General features: G+C 39.0%; 1 protein-coding gene across 8 annotated transcripts in view; it reads right to left on the bottom strand.

Moving 5' to 3' along the window:
* Positions 1-21,805, bottom strand: part of Dync1i2 (dynein cytoplasmic 1 intermediate chain 2) — a 53,736-nt gene that overhangs the window by 26,539 nt on the left and 5,392 nt on the right. For 3 of the 8 annotated variants that reach the window (XM_006972415.3, XM_006972414.4, XM_076569648.1), the window contains exons 3-5: positions 21,559-21,676; positions 9,312-9,402; positions 1,839-1,954 (exon numbers count right to left, since the gene is read on the bottom strand). In XM_006972415.3, the coding sequence (XP_006972477.1) occupies positions 1,839-1,954; positions 9,312-9,402; positions 21,559-21,676 (325 nt within the window). Of the gene's footprint in view, positions 1-1,838; positions 1,955-4,662; positions 4,723-9,311; positions 9,403-10,184; positions 10,203-21,558; positions 21,677-21,805 lie in introns of all 8 variants that reach the window. The other 5 variants (XM_015987846.2, XM_015987838.3, XM_015987859.3 and 2 more) reach the window with 3 other exon arrangements.

The raw sequence follows: 21,805 nt of genomic DNA, 5'->3' as shown, positions 1-21,805 counted from the left end.
GAAATAGTTCCTAGGCTCATGGAAAAGGTGGCGAAGTTCAAGTATAATAATGATCAAGGCCTCTGGCCTTGCAGAATTCCAAAATGGGGGGAGTAACAGAAGTCTTATCAAACAGGGATTGGTCCTGGTGTTGCTGCAAGGAAATTGGCAATCTATACACAAGTGATACAAGCTATCCTTTATGTCTTAGAGCATCTAGTACTTGTTCCTCTCAATTCTGATTGGTCTCCCACAGGGTACAGTGTGTGGCTTTTCATTTTCCTCTTTGAGGGCCAAGATAGTCTTTCTTGGCGGTCCTGTGGAAATAAAGGGTTTTAGCCAAGAAGGGCAGGGCGCAGGACTAGATCCTGTCAGGTAACAATGTAAGGAATCTGGTCTTCATGGCTGGGAGCCCCAAAGATAAAATCTTTGGTGTGAGCCACCAGGTAGGGGTGGAAATTTCCTTCTCCTGGTTAGCCTACATCAAAAGGAAGGCCATTCTAGTTGATACAATGTGGTTTATTTTTCTTTTTTAGTTTCAAATCCGTCTCTTCTACTTCTCAAAGAAGTACACATCAGTGACAAAATGAAGACTGTGAATTTAAGTTTAAATCAACAAAAAAGCCTGGAAGTAAAAGCTTTAAAATTCTTTAAAGAAAAAAACCTTTTAATGATTTATTTTTATTTTATATGCATTTGTGTTTTGTCTGCACGCATGTCTGTGTGAGGGTATCGGATCCCCTGGAACTGGGGTTACAAACAGCTGTGAGCTGCCATGTGGTCGCTGGGAATTGAACCCAGGTTCTGTGGAAGAGCAGCCTGTGCTCTCAACTGCTGAGCCATCTCTTCAGCCTCTAAAATTCTTAAATAAACAAACAAACAAGACTGAGCACATGTGTGAGTGGCTACATTAATTTAGCTGTGTGATGTTTTTAATCTGTGAGTTCATTACAATGTGATTTGTTTGTTTGTTTGTTTTTTGAAACAGGGTTTCTCGGTTTAACAGTCCTGGCTGTCCTAGAACTTGCTTTATAGACCAGGCTGGCCTTGATCTCATTGGGATCCAACTGCCTCTGCCTCCCTCCCAAGTGCGGGGATTAAAGGTGCCACCACAGCCCAGCTTACAATGTGATTTTAAAAAAAGATATATACATACAGAAACTGAAGCATTATTTGTTTTATAATGGTTCTCTAAGAAAATGTCAAAAGTAAGGCTAGGAAGATGGCTCAGTGGGTAAGTGTTCTTGCTGTGGAAAGCAAGCAGGAAGACCCAAGTTCAAATCCCCAGGATCCACATTAAAAAACAAAAGCAGGCAGGACCGTGTGTGTGTGTGTGTGTGTGTGTGTGTGTGTGTGTGTGTGTGTGTGTGTGTGTGGTGTGTGTGTGTGTGTGTGTGTGTGTGTGTGTGTGTGTGTGGTGTGTGTGTGTGTGTGTGTGTGTGTGTGTGTGTGTGTGTGTGTGTGTGGTCTATGCAGAACTGTGTCCAGGCAATGAGGCAGAGAGAGAGCAGGACCCCCAGGTTCCTCTGGCCTCCATGGGCATACATGTGTACACATACCACGCTCCCTCACCCGCTAAATGCCAAACATAAAAGATAAAGAGGCTGAGCAGTGGTGGCGCACACCTTTAGTCCCAGCACTTGGGAGGCAGGGGAGGCGGATCTCTGTGAGTTCGAGGACAGCCTGGTCTACAAAGTAAGTTTCAGGACAGCCAGAGTTATACAGAGAAACCCTGACTCGAAAAACAAAACAAAGCCAAAAAAGATAAAGAAAAAACAAAACAAAACAAAACAAAAAACCCGCAAATCTACTCACTTCCCACAGTTTTAAGGACAGTCATATTAAGGTCAGATACTCACCTTCTTTGGGTTGAGCTGTAACTGGTGTCTGAGTCTCCTTTGTATAAGTGACGATTTCTCGAGGGGGAAAGTCAACTTGAGTAATTTTGGCCATTCCAAGTTTAATAGGTCCTCGTCTAAATGAGTGAATATAAACGCTTTTAAACACAACGAATGATAAATTTTAACTACATCAAGCTTGCTATTTTCAAAAATTAAGAATCGATTCCTGTGTATATAGCATTGAAATTTAAAACCTTGCTTTCCTAGAGAAATGTGAGGTGAACAATGAACTGGCTTTATTTTAGCAAAAGGATTAGAAGGTGGTTGGTACAGACCGAAGATATTTCTGATTTGCTCAGGGCACTTATGTTTCATTTTCAAAAGGCAAGTAGTGTCATTTCTTAGGGTAAGTGTGTAAGCAGTAACAGTTTGAGAGACTAGGAGTTTCAGAATGGACTGCTAAAGATGGTAGGTAGGTTGTAAGAACTAACAATTAGGATTCCAGACTTTCTTCAAGAGTCAAATGCCTCACCCAGCCCTTGTTAGTTCCACACCATTGCTGGGTTTTGACTTTAAGACTGAAAAGTAGGTTTCTGTTGAAACTTTCTCTCTTTAAACAAGTGTTTTAAGTGTCTGTACATGCATGTGTGCGTGCGTGTGCGTGGTCAGAGGACAACTCTGAGAGTCACTTCTCTCCATCACCTTTCGATAGGTTCCAGGGACTGAATTCAAGTGGCCAGGCTGGCATGGCCCAGCCATCTTGACAGCCATTTTTCTACTTCTTACATTTGATAGACACTAGAATCACATCTGTGTGGATTGTAAAATAAATTATTTAATTTTTTCAATCTCTACATAGTCAATATTGTCTGTGATTCATGGTGGACAAACTAAGATTGAAATATTCTAAGCCTAAAGTAACAGGTTTCTTGCATATAATCAAACTACAGAAGTCACTTCTGACTGAATGAAATGCAGGAAATAGCAGGAGAGTTGAAAGAAAGAAAAAAAATACCTCTTTTTAGCTGTTCTGGGAACTTTCACTTGGTTATTAGGTATTTAAACTAAAGTATGCTTTCCAACTGTTAAAAGTTCTTAATCATGAAATTCTCTTGAAAAGATATCCAATATAAACATTGTTGCAACTTCCCTAGTATCTGGAATAAATGTCTCACATTTCATAAACATATCTTTTCCAATATATGTCACTGTTAATACATATAATGTGGTGATATACTGTGTATCCTAATAAACTTGCTGGAAGATCAGAGGACAGAGCCAGCCAGTAGATTAGACATAGAGGTCAGGCGTGGTGGCACACACCCTTAATCCTATCACTCGGGAGGCAGAGATCTGTCTGGATTTCTGTGAGTTCAAGACCACACTGGAAACAGAGTCAGGCAGTGGTGGCACACACCTTTAATCCCAGTATTGCGAAGCACACATGCTTTTAATCCCAGGACGTGATGTCTGGGCACAGAAAGGTATATAAGGCGTGAAGAAACAGGAACTTACTCTCTTTAGGCTGAGGATTTTGTAGAGGTAAGAACTAGTGGCTGGCTGCTCTGCTTCTCTGATCTTTCAGCTTTTACCCTGATATCTGGCTCTGGTTTTTTTTTTTTTTTTTTTTTTTTAATTAAAAGATCATCTAAGATTCGAACAACAATATAAACATTTTCTATTTAATTTAACCACTATATTAGATTCTTTACAAAAAATGGAATAAAATTAACACACTGAAAAAATTAATTTGTGAGCCAGGCATGATGACATACATTTGTAATCCCAGTACTTGGGAGATGGGAGTATAAGCTTCAGTAGTTTGAGGCCAGCCTGGATTACATGAGACACTATCTCAAATAAAGAAAATTAAAAAAAAAAAAAAAATTCTTGCTCTACGGTACTACATGTGAGCCATAAAACATTTTTACTGAGTTTTCTACTTTAGGAATAACTGAGTTATGGGGGGGGAAGTATCTTCAAAAAATTAAATGGCAAAATTTAAGGATACTTGAAGCAATCTAGAGCAGTGTAAGAGTAAAGTGTGAAATTAGAACTTCATACTTCTTAAGTATGAAGATACAAACCATTAAAGAATAAACCACTCGCTTACCTAGAAAGAAAAGGAGGATAGGCTAACAGTATTAGGAACAAATTACTAACATGAAAGCATAATAAACCCAATAGCAAAAGAAAACATTTTTTTTTTTTTTAAATTCTAAGACTTTATAGAAGGACAAGTGAAACGCCTCACTTCTCCAAAAGCTACATTTACTGAAAATAAGGAACCAGTGGGAAGGGAGAGGGAGAAGACTAGTGTAGCAGAGAGAGGTCTGCTGGCAGAAGCCCACAGACGTTTTCTATATGTACTCTTGCTTCGGATGCAATGCTCAAGTATATGGCTGCATATTTCAGAAGCTGCAGATTACCAAGGGAAAAGAGCTATCTTAGTCAGGTACAATGGCCACAGCAAGTATTTTTTTATTTTTTATTTTTGTATTGGAGCCTAGAATAAATGAATGAGTCAGTGACACAGTAAGTTAATACACAGAAATCCGGGGCCAGAGTATAGAGACTAATGTAGCTTGTTCCTTTCAGGACTTTAGACTCACTGATTAATTTTATTATAGAAAAATTAATTTTCATATCAAGTAACTCAGAAAAGATTTAATTACAATGATTAATTATTCAATTAAAAGAATAAATGAGATGTCAGAGTAAAACATAACTCTTGTCTTAACTAGATATACTATTAGAAACTTAAGCAGAGTAAAAATCAGGACAGTTTCACAAAGAAGCAAATGAACTATTAAAGAGAGAAGGTAACAAATCTATGCAATACCCCAAATCGGACTCTGAGTGGAGCTGAAGAACGGATGGGTCTGTGTCCCAGTGCAGCGTCCTAAACGGTTGTAGGACAGCCATGAAGCATTAGTGAAAAAGGTCAGACATTAGTCAGGCAAATGCAGTCTATAAACAGCTAATGCGAAAGTACTATTCACAACTAAGAACTACGTGTGCTGGTTAGTGAGACCAGACCAAAGCCCTCATACTAGGTATCACTCCAGTGCTCTAGTGCACACAGGAAGAATCAAGGTGGTTAAGGATGCAGGTACATAATCCAGAATAACTCTATGTATCTTCGGAATGTGGGAAATTAGTACTGCACAAAAAGGCACACAAACCAAATATACATTATTTATGGATGGTAAACAAAACAGGCTATCAAAGAGTTAAAAGGAGTTTTAAGATTCCTAATGAAAAAAAAAGATTAGTGAAAATAGTTAACATTCTAATCTTGCCCAAAGCTTTAAATGTGTGCAGGAAATGGCCATGTTGGTAAAGGAAATGAGTCAACACATAAGCCTTTTGGTAAGAAAAGCAAGACTATTCCACTGGGATACCGAACAGCTAACGTTTCCAAAGTGTGACCTTGCTGTAATTCATGGGTTAAGCACTGCCTTGGGCTTACATGTCACTGCTTTAGAAAAGCACTAAAGATTTCTGCCTCTAGGAAAAAAGAGATTTTTCCCTTCCCAAAGGACTTCCCTAACTTTGGGAGAATCTCAATCCTAACAAAGTCAATGCTGTTTCATCACTGCCTGGGTAAGTAAATATCTTATATCTAATCTTCTCCACCTAAGATAAATCTCTCTTTATCAGAACAAAAGGTACTTTATCACATTGGCATTCTTGTATGTGAACTTACAATGTTCACAGCTCCATACAAAGGCTAAGTACAGTTCTACATTTAGTACTAGCATTTTGTGGGATATTTGCTTCTCATTTATACAAGTTATAGAAGACACACCTAGTTTTAGTTCTATAATTTTTAATACAACAAATGATTTCTCAGCTTGCCTGCATAATTTATCAATAAAAAAATGAAATAAGAGGAATCCTTCCTCTTATGAGGAGAGATCTTGGGATTTTAAACAGGGCTGTATGTATGCAACGAAGAAAAGAGGGCCCAGTGAAGACCTACTTTGTATTGAGCAACGAACAGTAACAAACTCAGGCTTTGTTAAACCAAAGCAGTCTGATGAGATGGTCTCCACGGAATGTCTGTCAACAGCCTCTACATTATAAAAGGGCGCTAGCTGACCAATAACATAGACCTCCTTGTTGAGAATGTCATTTTAGTCTAAAATGAGCAAAACTTCATTTCAGAATATAGCCAGTACTAAAAAATACACCATTCAAAATACGTGATTATATATACTAAAAGGTTCTTTAGACATATAAAGTACAATCCTAATTCTTAGAAGTAAACTGATCAAAAATGGAAAAAAAAAAGGAGTAAGCATGGACTACCTAGCTGAATAACCATCACTTAAATTTTAGAACAAAAGTGATTAAGAAAGTAAACAATGAAATGTAACATCCAACATGCAAAACTGACCAGCTCATCCTTTTATACTTACTTGTAAATTATCAGCAATGCCAATAGAAATTTTTATCATTTAAAAAGAGTTATTCAACAGTATCCTCTGTTCTAATGTTGACTCTTATTGTCTCCTGTTCTTTGTGTGGACTAATCTTAGACCACCCTGGCCAACAATGCAGGTGAGTGTCCAGGTCCACCTCACACATCTTTATGCATTTCCTGTGACATCTGTTCTCACTCCTCCATTAGCATTCTGCTCAGTATGAGCTGGTTTCACTTCACTTTCAGATCCAAGTAGTCCATTTAAACGCCATGTATTTAGACATGCATTATTTTACTACTTTTTTAAACATCTACAAATTCTGGAACTTGGAGCTGAATCAACAAAATGCAGGTTTCTATTTGTATGTGTAAAATGGACAAACAGCCCTCTTGAAAGTTATTTCCAGGTGAGTCAGTGCTTTCACTACTGAATTAAGATGTAAAAGTTCTTTTCTTTTCTGCTAAACTTACATAAAAACTGTTTTCTTTCTCAATTGAAAACAAACATCTGTAAAGTTATCAAGTTACTTATTTTCTTATTTTACAGTAAGTCATAAAATACACTTTACATTAAGTACAAGATACATATAATCTCCTTTGAGCATTTTGAAAAAGCATCTTCAAGCTAATGATACAATCACTAGATTGGCATTCTGTGAAAGCAGAGAATCTATCTTATGTGGTAATCTGCAGTAACTCAGACAAAGCTGGCAATGTGACGAATCTATTTGTTCCCCACACAAATAGTTTTCTCACCAGTACTTCCTCCCAGTTTACAATAGCCTAACACATCTCTAGTAGTTTCTAGGTTATTCATGGAGGATGACACTTTTTAACTCACATTAGCTTTAAAAATTAAGTCAGTGTTACACAGTCCCTTTCACAGCAAACTTACTGACAATGCTCTAAAATACCCTCTTTTCCTATTTGGAGCCAGGACCAATGAACTCAAAGTATAGATTATTTAAATAAAGATAATATGTAATACTAAGGAATTTAGAAAATACAGTAACTTAGGTTGAGAAATATTTTCACTGTTATAATGTTGGTTGAAGAAGAGAAAAAAACCCTTTCACTTGAAAATACCAGTGATTTATTATTAACGAATGCTTATTCGATATTTAGAGGAATACTGACATATTTGTACAGAAGGGTGTGGAAATGCCAGGCATGGTGGCACACACCTTTTATCCCAGCACTCAGGAGGCAGAGGCAGGTGAGTCTCTGAGTTCGAGGCCAGCCTGGTCTACAGAGTGCATTCCAAGCCACCCAGGGCTACATGGGTGAGACCCTGTTTTAGAAACAAAAGCAAAAAGCATAGAAGCATAAACCAAATAGCTGTAGCCCTAAAAATTAATTTAGATAAAATTGCCTTCACAATATATATTTTATAGAGTAATATTACTTGTCAAAAGAAAGCTTTATTGTTTTCTTAAATGAGAGTTATCATTTACCTGCAACAACTGTACTGCTAGATTTGTTGTTTTTGGAAAGCATATCTCAGATTCAAGCTGGCAAGCTTTCTGTACCTTTTATTTTAGATTTTATTTTTACATGTATGAGTGTTAGCCTGCATGTATGTCTATGCAGCACATGTGTGCCTGATACCAGCAGAGATCAGAAGAAGGCATCAGAGTCTCTGGAACTGCAGCTAGAGATGGTTGTATCACAGTGAGGGTGCTGGAAACCAAATCTAGGTCCTCTGCAAGAGCAATATATGCTCTTAACTACTGAGTCATCTCTCCAGCCCACTTCTGTATCTTTTAATTGTTATTTCAGAGCTGAATTTAGTGTTGACTTTTGGACCATCCAGCCCCTTTTCTTTGCAGGGTTTGTTGTGAGGTTTTTGTTTGTTTGTTTTCTCTCTCAGAGTTAATTGTCTATCTTTATCTTTAATCAGAGGGACACATGCACACACATGCACACAGGGAAAAAAGAAGATGAGAAGTTTAATAACCTTTTTTCTTGTAGTGCTGGGTCTGACAGCCAGGGCTCTGCACATGCTAGGGAAGTCCTTATTGCTGAGCTACAATGCTAAGATGTTTTTCTGAGGAGGAGATTTAACTTTGGCCTGAAATAAGGATTCTGAATCAACTGTGGATTTTGACCTGCTGTGTTTACTCTTGCTTCAACTGTAATAAAGGGGGTGTTGGTAAATAAAAACTTGCCAACTGCCATGTACAAGCAGGACACAGGAAGAATCGATAATACTTTCCTCAATCGATAATATATCCTTTAGGAAAAAAGATGAAATATTACTGAATTTCTGAAAAACAAGTTTAAACATGTATGTAGAGTCCTAAAACAAACACGAAATGGTTTTATGAGGCAGACATAAGCTCAATAAAACTGCAAGTAAATCAGTGTTTCCTTGGCAGTAATTCATTAACACTGACCTTTTATGCATTATTTTACAATTTTATTATGTGCATGTGTGTGTACCTTGTTTGTCTGTATGTGTACAAAGTATGTGCAGTGCCCAAAGAGGTCAGAAGAGGTTGGATGCCCTGGAACTATAGTTACAGATGGTTGTGGGCTGGCAGATGTGGATGCTAGGAACTAAACCAAGTCCTCTGCAAGATCAGCAAGTGCTTTTAACTACCCAGCTCTGACATTTTATATTATGGTTATTTTTTATCTTATTTAACAGAATCAGCTACTTAACAGAACAGAATTGAGCTGCTTAATTGAATTGTTTCAACGTTCAATTAGCAAATGGGAAATTAAGTACAACAAAGATGTTCTATACTATTTGTAGTCAAAACAGTCACATAATAACCAGTACATTTGTTTAAGCAGAAAAATTTAAATTCATGAACACCTCTATTTTTAATATAAATTATCATAAAAACTACTTAACTATTTACTACTAACGTGTGACAGCTAAAATACTGTTGCAACAATTTACCCCAGTTTACAAGAGAAATTCTATGCTGTTCAGATTTTAAGAAGTAAATCCTAAGTCAACACAAATATTTAGGCTCCTGCTCAAGCACTAACAGCACTTGGCATTCTGAATGTATTCTGTTCTATCAATAAAATATTGATAAAGAATTACATACCTAGATCCTACAGCGCCATCTCCAGAGTCTTGGCTTCCAGCTTCACTTGGTGTGCTCACAGATTTGGAGGATGGAGACATGGGAGGAGGGACTGAACAGTGAAACAGACAGGTATCTGCTGTTACTACAATGAGAGCTTGCAGTATTTCAAAGATAATTCAACATGAAGCAATTAACAAAAAAGGGAAAACTGATAAGAAATCAAACAACAGAAATAGATGGGTGAAAATGAACAGTAGGAAGAAAGGTAAAAAGACAGTTAACAACCATGCTGAGGACTCATGCAATTTCTCTGCCAAGATGCACTCAGGCTTTCTATGTTTAAAGGGCAAGATTATGGAAAGATGTATCTTCATCTTGTCCATCACGAAAGGCGGCCACTAATTTCAAAGGAGAACATTCCTTCTCACTTTTTTAATGTCACTCTTGTAAGACAATCCTATTTTATGTGTTAACTGTGATTACCCTCTCAAAATTAAAACTTTGAAATATGCTTCAAGTAATTGACTTTCTGGTTTTTTAAGATTTGTTTTAAAATATTAATCTCTGTCTAATAATTTTTCTTTCAAACCATTTTAGGGCTGGGGACGTAGCTCAGTGCCTGCCGAGCATGTGCAAGGTCCTGGATTTAATCCTTGGTGCCTCAAAAAATTTGTATTTAAAATCAGTCCATTTCTCTCCATTGAAGAGAGACAACTTAGAGAAACCATACAGCTAAAGGGATGGCTCCTTTAAAACGCTCATTCGTTTCCAGCAATGTGGATGGGAAATGCAAACAGGCCAGACATAAAACTGCATGCCTTCTAGACATGATGCATAACATAAAGCAACGCATGCAAATTACACACGGCAAGATGTATGGTAACTTCTTACCCCAGTACTCAGAAAAAACTGAACGTACAGACAAAGATACAGACACCCAAAATAGTCTTAATCCCTTCTTAGAGAAAACATACATTCTTCATAGTTTATAAAGCAATAGCAACTGTTTTTCTCCAATGTTCAACACCATGTAACAGCAGTTAACGTGCACATTTCATGCTAGGACATTTGTAAACTTTTTGATTACCGTAGCAGGAAGTATAGGAGGCTCATCACTGCCATCTTCTGGTTAAATTTTTACCATAAATGTCCCCAATACCAAGTATCTTTTTAAAATAATCTTTCAGTGTGCAACATTAAGTGACCAACACATTTCATGTTGCACTGACTTCTCTTAATATCTACTAACCAGAAGGTAAATTCCTAGTTTTATAATCAGTAATATACAGGGGAAAAGCCATAGCTAGAATGCTTGTTTTCTGAGCTAATAGGGGTTAATTCTTGCTTGTATTCCAACCAATAGCAAAAACAAAGTCAGTGTTTCTAACATTATGATTAAATGTAACAGAAACAATTATGCAACCACATGAACTTGACTGACTTATGGTTGACACTGTGTTAGGTACTGCATGTATAATTCAGTATAGCTGAAAAGGAATGTATCTAAAGTCAAGTAACAAGGTCGAAACCCTTTCGCTTCTCCCGGTCCTCTCCTTGTCTTCCTGTGCCCTCACTGGGAGGCTTCTCTACTCTAAGCTCCAGCTGCACACAGGAATGGCAGTGTGTGACAGCTGCTTGTCTACTGTGCTGTAAACACAAATACATGTTTAGTAAATCAGAGTGAGGCACTGTATTTCCATACCAAAGAGCTTCAAAATAGAAAGTCTACGTTCTTCATAGTGTACATAGAACTTCATAACTGAGAAACTATTTTTTTTACAGATACATACTAGACAGACTGAGGAAAATAGTAAAGCTACTATTAATCTACTTCTCTGTTGGGAAGCATCAGAAATATTTTCCATTTTCATTGTCTTTTCCTCTTTCTGGTGATTTCAAGTATCAATGATTCTACTCAATAAGTTCAATAATAAATCACTTTGTGAAGACTGCATTAAAAATGTCAGCAAAATTCCTTAGAAATAGGTTAAATAGTAATTACACGTACATAAATAGATCCATTAACCTAGTTCTGAAATGAATGTTTCAGAAAAAAATCAAGACTGACAGAACTACCAAATTCCCATGGTGACTCAGCCATGTGCTCCCAGTGCTCAGGGCAGTGTAAAGCCAAGTGATGGAGAGGACACATAACAAAGTCTAAGCATTATCTAGCTGACTAACTTCATCTTATCATAGTAAATAAAGTACCTCAGAAGGGACTGTCTGGAGAATGCAAATCACTACTATTACCCAAGGGTGGCAGCTAATAGAAAACAAGGGAATGGGAACATTAATTGACCACTACACTGTAGCTCAATTAGTTTCAGAAGAAATGACAGAATACAGTAACTATGCAACGTGGCAATGCCACTGTCCTCTCAGACATCAACGAATCACTGAAATAGTGAAAACATACATTCAAGGCGGAGAAAGCCCCTGAACCCATTAGATACCAAGTCTTAGAAAAGACTCACTTCTGGAATTCATTTGAAACCATGGCTTGTAAATATAACTAGCTTTGAAATATCATAAGCCATTAATATGTAGCTTTTGTTGAGTATTTAAAATATGACTTGCTTATCAAGACAGTGATTTGATCAGATTACCTTTATTTCAAGTTCTGTTGATAAAACAGCCAATAACAGGTTTTGCATCGTCATAACATGAGATAATGCTAATGGATGTAACTTCACAGAAGTTCATAGCAAAGAGAGCACTTGTTCCTTTCTCTGAGAACCAGAGAGGTGCCAACTGAAAATGAAACCACCACACCACAGCCTCACTGATCACACAGTAATCCTGAAAGGAGTAACTGTTCCATTCTCTAGGACGAAAGCTTTGTCAAGAAGGCTTTTCCTCACCCCCTAAGACCTTGGCTTTCCAAGGATATAAAATTAACATTACAGTGTTTGGTCAGTGAAGAAATATCTATAATATTTGTAACCATAAAAACCTAAAAATGCACTTAGATTTAAAATTAACACTAACTCTGGTCAACTACTCACAGAAGCTTCAGAGGTGAAGAATGGTTTGTGGTAGAATAAACTCTGGGAAAAGGACTTTTGCCAGGAAGAAGAGCATAGAAAAAGTAGGCAGCCATGAAAGGTGAGTGCAGGGATTGAGAATGTTGGCAGAGACGGTGAATGGAAAGCACAGGCTTCTGGGACAACCCAACGTTGTGAGGTCTCTCGGCTGGCACATCAATCAATACACACACTACTCACACATCATGCCCCCTTGTGGATGGACACATGCTCCCAGCCTAGGCTTAACATTTACACTCTCTGCTTTCTCTGTCCTTCTAAGAAACATTACTTTAAATATTAACCTTTGAGTTCCAGGAAAGGCGCAAAGCTACACAGAGAAACCCTGTCTCAAAAAACAAGAACAAAAATTAACCTTTGAAATACTAATTTTTCCATTTATAATACCTCTCTTCTGATAATACTAATGTGTTTTTGTTGTTTTGTTTTGTTTTTTGAGACAGGGTTTCTCTGTGTAGCTCTGTCTGCCCTGAAACTCCCTCTGTAGACCAGGCTGGCCTCAAACTCAAGAGATCCACCTATCTCTGCCTCCCAAGTGCTGAGATTAAAGGCGTGTGCCACCACCGCCCAGCTATGAATATTAATATTAAGAATGTTTTCTTCAATATAATTTAGAGCATTAGAGAATTAAATTTTTCTTTGTTTGTTTTGTTTTGTTTTTTGAGATAAGGTTTCTCTGTATAACAGCCCTGGTTGTCCTGGAACTTGCTCTGTAGACCAGGCTGGCTTCAAACTCACAAGAGATCTGCCTACCTCAGCCTCCTGAGTACTGGGATTAAAGGCCTGGCCCACCATGCCTGGCCAAGTATTAATTTTTTATACAAAGTTAATAAAAATAATTTTGTAGTATTAAAATATAAAGAGCTGTGTGGTGGTGGCACATGTCTTTAATCCCAGCACTCAGGGGGCAGAGGCAGGCAGATCTCTGAGCTCCAGGCTAGCCTGATATACAGAGTGAGTTCCAGGACATCCAGGACTACACAAAGAAACCCTGTCTCAAAAAACAAAACAAAATAAAAAAAATCATAAAGAACCAACATTCTTTGTCATGAAATAAAAAAATTAAAAATTAGGCTACACTTAAAAAAATGACCTGGCATGGGGGAGGACAGGGGAATCTGTGGCTGATATGTAAAATTAAATTAAATTATAAAATAAAAAAAAAAATGACCTGGCAACATGGACAGGGTTCTCTCTAAAAATCTGATTTAAAATATCCAAAACTTAAAAAAAAAAAAAATCCAAAACTTACACGAAAATTCAGAGGGGAAAACAATAAAACAATACTTAACCAGCAATGCTGTGCTTAAACCTAGTTCCTTAGATATGGTTACTTAAAAGTTAAAACATTTATTTTAGGAAATATCCAAATCTCAGTTCTGCTATGTATTTGTCTACAGTGTCTTAAAGAGGGTGTCTTTTGTTTGGTCTTCCCAAGTAGAAAGACATGATCTTAAAAACTGAACCAATATTTAAGGTCTAGCCTGCACTGACACCAGGAATAAAAATGTGAGTGATCCTGCTCTCAAGAGTATCAGACAAAACCCAGCCAAATGGTCAAATAAGTAATAATCTACCAGCAAATATGATGGGATATTTTACTAGTGATATGGAGGAGGAGGAGGAGGAGGAGAAGGAGGGGAACAAAGGAAAATCATATTAAAGAGTTTTGAACAGTAAACCTTAAATATGTTTGATAATGATTCAAGAAATTTTTATAGAGAAAAGAAAACAAGTATCCATATACTACGTCATGATACAAACTGGACTTGTAAAAAAACTATCATGTTTTTCTGGTGTCCTCAGAAGTCAGAAGGAGTCCCATCCCCTGGAACTGGAGTTACAATGATTGTGAGCTACCATGTGGGTCCAGGAACTAAACCTGGGTCCTCTGCAAGAGTAACAACTGTTCTTAACTGCTGAGCCATCTCTCCAGCCTCTGGGTTTGTTTGTTTGTTTGAAACTGTAGATTATTGAAAAACACAAAACAAAAACCCAAAAAAACCCAACAACAGCTTTATCCATATTTTGTACTCTTCGTGACAAATTACAAATGAGCACTGGGCACTAACATTGGGTTATAAGTGTATGTTTAAGGTTTTTGAAATGCATTTTGCCTAATTATTTTTTAAGATTTTTAATTATGTGTATGTTTATGTGGCAGTATGTGCACATGAATGCAGGTGTACTGAGAGGCCAGAAGAGGGCATCAGATCCCCTGGAGCTGGAATTACAGGTAGTTGTGATCTACCTAAGGGGTGCTGGGAACCTAGCCCAAGTCTCCTGCTAGAGTTATACAATCTTACCTGCTGAGCCATCCTCCTGTCCTCTCATCCCTGCCCCACTTTTGCTTAACTATTTAAAGATCACCATAGTGTGTTTAGCCCTTTATTGGTTTCATTGTGTTAAATTAGCTAAGAGATGGAAAAGTCTAGAAATAAGAAGGGAAAAACATGTAGTGATGTGACTAGCAAATGGAAAGGATAAAATCTTAATCACAGTCCAGGCCACAGCAGCTATTGAAAGATATTCTTAATTCTGTGTAATCAGCTTATGCCCTTTTGGTAAACACAATTTCATATGCGTTTACATTATTTAAATTTTTGAATGATTTAAATGAAGGCAATGACACTTAAGTTGTTTCTCAAAGCCTGCTTACTGGTGCTCTAATCTGTTCTATTTTGGCCAGATCTAACTTTCTGCTCTTACAGGCGGCTAAAAATCCTAATATTCTCATGTCAGACAGTAAGGTTGTATTTAATCAGAGGACACTGGGGACAGAGGGACAGCTCAGTAGTCAGGAGAACTTGATGCTCTAACAAAATGTGCTGGCTAGTTTCATGTCAACTTGACAGAGGCTGAATCATCTGAGAGAGAAGCCTCAATTGAGAAAATGTCTCCACAAAATCAGGCTGTAGGCAGGCTGGCCTGTAGGGCATTTTCTTAAGTAGTGATTGATGGAGGAGGACCCAGTCCACTGTGGGTGGAGCCACCGAGGGCTGGTGGTCCTGGGTTCTATAAGAAAACAGGCTGAGCAAGCCTTGGGGAACAAGAGAGTAAACAGTACCCCTCCATGACCTCTGCATCGGCTCATCTCCAGGTTCTTATCCTGTTTGAGTTTCTGTCCTGACTGACTTCCTTCAGTGGAATAGTGATGTGGGAGCATAAGGCTTTAATAAACCCTTTCCTCCCCAAGTTGCTTTGGTCATGGGGTTTCATCACAGCAACACTAACTCTAACCAGGCCACAGAAGAGTCCCAGTTCAGTTCCCAGCACCAACATGGTGGCTGACACCCTCTTCTGACCTCTACAGACAGCAGGCATGCACATGGTGCACATACATACATGCAGGTAAAACACTCATAAAAGAAAAATCAATACTAAAAAAGTTAAAATCTTTCAGTAACCATTCACATTCATGAAATACATTTTCATTAAAAAGAAAAGGCATAGCTATTTACAGTCTTTCCATAGTTTAGTGTAGCAAAAACATCAAACAAACGGTTTGAAGATGAACAATATTGTTTTACCTTCATTCTCCCCCTTTCTCTCATGTCTACACGTAGACCAAACAGTGGCATAAAGAAGAGATTTTTAAAGCCAGTCTGGCCAGTAAGGGGGAGTGCTGTGCAAGCCTGGAGGCTGAGGTCTTTCCCTGAGTTCCTCCTATGGAAAGGCGGAAGCAAAGGACCGATGTCATTCAGTTCTCCCTGGCGTGTAAGCCACCCCCCTAATTACCAGGACCAAGTGACTCTACTAAACAGAAAAGGCAGCGCGGGAGGCAGCCCCACAAATCATTTCTTTTCCAGTTCTGCTTGAGACAAAATCAGCTTGTTACTGGCTAGGAACAGCTGACTTAGCAATATTTTTATTTGACTCAACTTGCCTCGGAGTTAACATTCAAAACTCAAGCCATCTAAGAGAGGCTACAAAATCCACGGCTGAAGCCCAGTTAGTTCGGATGAGTGCGGTCTCTATTGAAGGAAGTCTTGGCTTAAATCCTCATAGCCCTCCAGACTGTCAGCATGGCTCCTGTTGCCAAGCTGCCACTGACTTCACAGCTCCTGCCATTAGAGCGTGTGCACAAGCGCACAGGATCAAGAGCTCACACAGAGGAAGAGTGGAAATGGGACTCTTGTGTGTTCTAGGATCTGAGGAGTTTGTCGATATGACGCCGGCAGCCATCTCAGAGCTTGAAGCTCCAGTGGGAGGAAGAAGGGTGGCTAAATCCGATCACCTTCTGTTAAGTGGCAGTAATACAACAATGCTGTTCTTGGAGAAGGACCTGAAGTATGAATGGACTTTCTTGGCTTATACCAGATTCTGGATTTTTTTTAAACCTTTGATGTTTAGATTCTTTAAGTCTCTGTTAACAGGAAATACTTTGAAGATGTACATCCATTTTCCTAAGCTAATCATAGTTATATTGGAGTTTGTTTTTGTTTTGTTTTCTTAAAGGTTAGTAAAGGTTTTTTGTTTTGTTTTGATTTTGTTAAAAATAAAGCTTTTCTATCCTACCCTCGGCTTTAAATCCCCTGGCCTCTACCCACTTCACTCTGCTTCTCTCTGGCTTATGACACCGCAACCACCTGGCTAAGCCTGGACCTACCAGGGACTTGGCCCTCACTATTCTCTCCTCCTGGCTAAGCCTGGATCTACCAAGGACAGGGTGCTCACTATTCTCTCCTCCTGGCTAAGCCTGGATCTACCAGGGACTTGGCCCTCACTATTCTCTCCTCCTGGCTAAGCCTGGATCTACCAAGGACTGGGTGCTCACTATTCTCTCTTCCTGGCTAAGCCTGGATCTACCAGGGACTTGGCCCTCACTATTCTCTCCTCCTGGCTAAGCCTGGATCTACCAAGGACTGGGTGCTCACTATTCTCTCCTCCTGGCTAAGCCTGGATCTACCAGGGACTGGGTGCTCACTATTCTCTCTTCCTGGGTTGCTCCTACTCGAAGCTTTAGCATGCTGGGCTCCTTCTGATTATTCTGTTCTCACTCACACAGCTCTTCCTGAACACACTATTTAATGCAGCCCAGCTTCCCTCTGACATATCAGCATGATAATCCAGCCCTGCTACAGGAACTCTGCAAGGCTATTGTCTATACTCAGAAGTCCATCCCTAAGGCTGGTTTATCAAAAGTTCTCAATATTTTTTGAATGAATGAGTGGATGGATAAGATTTTTCTTAAAAATGTGTAAAAATAAACAATAGGAATTTGAGTTTCAAAAATCAATGTTTCAAACTGTTTTCACGGTTCAAAAGGGAAGTCAAATTTATGGGAATTCTAAATATAAATAACTATAAATTTATCCTCTATTAATTTTATAATGAGATTATGGCTATGTAAAATGTTTACCTAAGCCCTCATTACAAAGAAAGAAGCCAACCTTTAATCCTAGCACTTAGGAGGTAGAGGCAGGCTGTCTATCTAGTGAGTTCCAGAACATCCAGGACTACATAGAGAGACCCTGTCTCAAAATAGAAAATAGTTAGAAAGAAAAGAAGAGCACTTAGTATTCTTCCAGAGAACCTTGCTTCAGTTCCCAACCCCTACACAGTGGTTTACAACCACCCCTAACTACAGTTCTGGGGGATCCTGTGGTGATATACTATGTACCCTAATAAAGCTTGCCTGAGGATCAGAGGACACAGCCAGCCACTAGATTAGACACAGAGGCCAGACAGTGGTGGCACACACCTTTAATCCTATTACTCGGGAGGCAGAGATCCATCTGGATCTCTGTGAGTTCAAGGCCACACTAGGCTACATTACATTGATCCAGTATAGGAGAGAAACAGAGCCAGGCAGTGGTGGTACACACCTTTAATCCCAGAACTTGCGATCTCATGCCTCTGCTTGGGAAGCACACATGCATTTAATCCCAGGAAGTAATATGGCAGGGCAGAGAAAGATATATAAGGGGTGAGGAAACAGAAACTCACTCTCTTTATGCTGAGGATTTTGTAGAGGTAAGAACTAGTGGCTGGCTGTTCTGCTTTCTGATCTTTCAGCTTTCACCCTGATATCTGGCTCTTGAATTTTTTTTTTTAATTATAGGACCATTTAGAAATTTGAACAACAGGATTCTACATCCTCTCTGGCCTCTAACGCACACATGTGGTACATATACATGCATGTAGGTGAAACACTCACACACCTTAAAAAAAAAAAAAAAAGCTAAAAAAAATCCCCAAAACAAAAACCCCAACAACTTAGAGCTGATAAGAAGAGCTTTGATCATACCGCTTCCCAGGTAAAACCTGTGAACTGTCTCCCCATAGCTCCTCCAAGTCAGCCTCAGCCTTCATTTCCAATATCCTTTCTCTGCCTACCCTGCCATCCAGGCAAAGTGAACCATGTGCTGTTTCTCTGAGCACCCTTTCATGTCTTGGCTCACATTTCTTCTGTGGAAAGGCTCCCCTTTCCCATCTATACACACTGAAAGCCTACAGACACTGGGTAGCCAGGTCTACACAGCAAATTCCTGACAGGGCTGTACAGCAAGATCAAGACAGAAGGTAACCGGTAGACGTGACTACATAAAATGAAAGGCTCTTTTCAATAAAGATTAAGAATAGAGTCAGCAGGTAACCGATTAGGAGAAGGTTGTTTGCTGTTTGTTTTTAAACCATGCAACAAAAGTCCTACAAATCAAAAGATAAAGACCTCAATAATAAACAAGCAAAAGAACACACATGTGCAAATCCCAGAGAAGAAAAGCTGAATGACTGACAGTTACCAGGTAAGTATGTATTAAAACATGTTGGATTTATTACTACCTCTGATGGTTAGCTTTAATTGTCAGCTTGGCACAACCTGGAATCACCTGGGAAGAGTTGTGATGGGGCACTGTCTACATTACGTTGGTCTGTGGGCTTGTTTGTGGGGGACTGTCTTGATGAAGTTAACTGATGTGGGTGACACCACTCTCTAGGCAGGGGCTTCTGAACTGTGTAAAAGCAGGAACACTGGGCTGAGTGCAAGTGAGCAAGCGAGCAGCATGCACGCACTTTGCTCTGCTCTTGGCTGTGGATGTGATGGGACGGGCTGGCTTGAGTTCCTGCCACCTGACCTCTCTTTGACAGTCTGTGACTGGGAACTGTGAGCTAAAGTAAACTCTTCCCTAAGTTGCTTTTTGTCAGGAAATTTTATCACAACAACAGAAATGCCCATGAAGTTGGCAAAAATTAGAAACTTGAATAATATTCACTGATAATACAGACACACGAGGGTAAGCAATTGTAGCCACTCTTGAGACTGATAAGCAGAACCTAAGTAAGCCTATACAAAACATCACAGCAAAGTCAATTCCTGGACATGTCCCCAGAGAAACGTTTCTGTCCTTCAAAGGGCAGGACTACATTCTTTGCAGTGTTGCTTATGGCATTAAAGCAGACAGAAGCAACCTCAGTGCACAGTAGGGAACCAGAGAAATAAAATATAACGCACAAGGGAATACAATACAGGGTTAAAAATAACCAGGCATGTATGGAGCAACATGGAATAAACAATTAAACAATACAATGTTATCAGGGTTAAACACACACAAATATGAGAAACATTAGAGATACAAGCACTCAGAAGATGGACCCAAAGAACCTATACATTCTAGAAATTCACAAGAGTGGTTACATTCTAGGATAGGAAGGAGAATTAGAAATGAAGAAAGAGGGCAAGCCTGTCCAGCCCACATCTCTCAAGAACCAACAACAGAGGTAGGCTATGAGTGAAGACATGTGAGCAAGTGAAATGGAAGTCCAAGGGGGCAAAAGGGACAGGGAAGGAAAAAATCATGGAAGAAAGCCAAACCCAACGGCACAGGAAATAAAACACAAGACCCCTCAAGGACGGCGCCACTAGTAAGTGATGTGGTTCAGTTACTAGGGTAACAATGAAAAAAATCTAACTAATTTGTTATAAAACCAAAGTATATAGCACAGGATTATTAAAGACATAAAAGTTAATGTGCTGCAGTCTTCAAATTCTATCAGTAAGAAAAATAGGAGCAGGAAGAAGTAACAATCAACAGATGCTAAGAATAATTAGCCTTTCATCTTACAACCGTTAGAAATACCAGCTTCACTAAGGACAGTGAAGTTCCACAACAGGCACACGGCAGTCACTCTGTTACTGCTCTGGTCTATGTCCCCTAGGCTAGATGCAATTAGCCTACACACCTGTGATCTCAGCACTCAGGAGGCCAAGGCAAGAGGACTGTGAGTTCAAGGTCAGACTGGGCAGAAAATCCTGTCACAAAAACTAAACCCAAAACCCAAAACAAACCCCAACAACCTGGAAACACGGCTGAGGAGATAGTTCCATTGGTCGAGTGCTTGCTGCACGGCATGAGGACCTGAGGTCTAGCCCCAGAACCAGCCTGGTGGCATGTGCTTGCGGTCCCAGGCAGGGAGATGGAGACTGGTGGATCCCTGCACTCAATGGCCAGCAGCCTAGTCTACTCTGAGAGCCCGAGGTCAGGAAGGTGGGTAGCACCCAAGGAACCATACCAAGGTTATCTTTGGCTTCTACATGCATGGACACCTACCTGCATACACACAAACACACATCACATACACAAACACACAAAGACATTAGCTCAAAAACTAACCTTGAAATGCCAGGTCCCTAAAGGATAAAGGTCATTGCCACACTACAATACATTCTCCACAGCAGCACCCAACACAGAACTATTATTACTTAAGTAAGCATTAAATGCTTTCTAATTGTCCCAGTATCTCTATGCAGCCTATTGGTCTAATATAACTATCAAAATGAATGACCCAGGAAAAGGACAAAGCCAAGTGAAATGACTAGCAAAGAAGCAGCCAGTATTATGTCTCTAACTGCTCTGAGAGAATACTATAAATTTCTCTTCCTTCTCATTTGCTTGTGAGTACTAGTAATATTAACTTTGACTTGGTATACCTTTCCTAACCTACAAAAAGGAATACACAGTTAAAATTAGGAAATACTCATCTTTAACACAGTACGATGCACAGTAAATTACTGATTTAAATAAGAAAATTCAGTTTCATAGCTTGGTATGTGTTAGTAGGTATTAATCTTGATTTCTCAAACAGATAAAGTAACTATATACTACAAAGACCATATGCAAATGATATCAAACCAATGCACTGAGCTCAGCTCTGTCTGAGCCCGACAGAATATCTATCTGCCTGTCTCCCATGAACAGATACAGTCAGATCCTTACCAATAGGGGAGTCTGTGGTCAGCCCCATGCTTTGAAGCAATGCCTCAGCTTCTCTTCTCTTTTTTTCAAGATCAGATTCCTCTTGCACAGAAACAGCAGCTTCCTTCTTCTGATCAGTCTAAATGTTTTAAGTTAAAAACTCAAGTTTATGTATAATATGACACATTGCTATTTATAAAAAGATTTTATTTCAATTTTTTATTTTTATTTATATTATGTGTATGGTGTTTTACTTGAATGTTATGTA

This window comes from Peromyscus maniculatus, chromosome 4, assembly GCF_049852395.1.
Source record: "Peromyscus maniculatus bairdii isolate BWxNUB_F1_BW_parent chromosome 4, HU_Pman_BW_mat_3.1, whole genome shotgun sequence".
NCBI lineage: Eukaryota > Metazoa > Chordata > Mammalia > Rodentia > Cricetidae > Peromyscus > Peromyscus maniculatus.
Note: the sequence above shows the minus strand (reverse complement) of the source record. Positions and strands in the feature narration are given on the sequence as shown.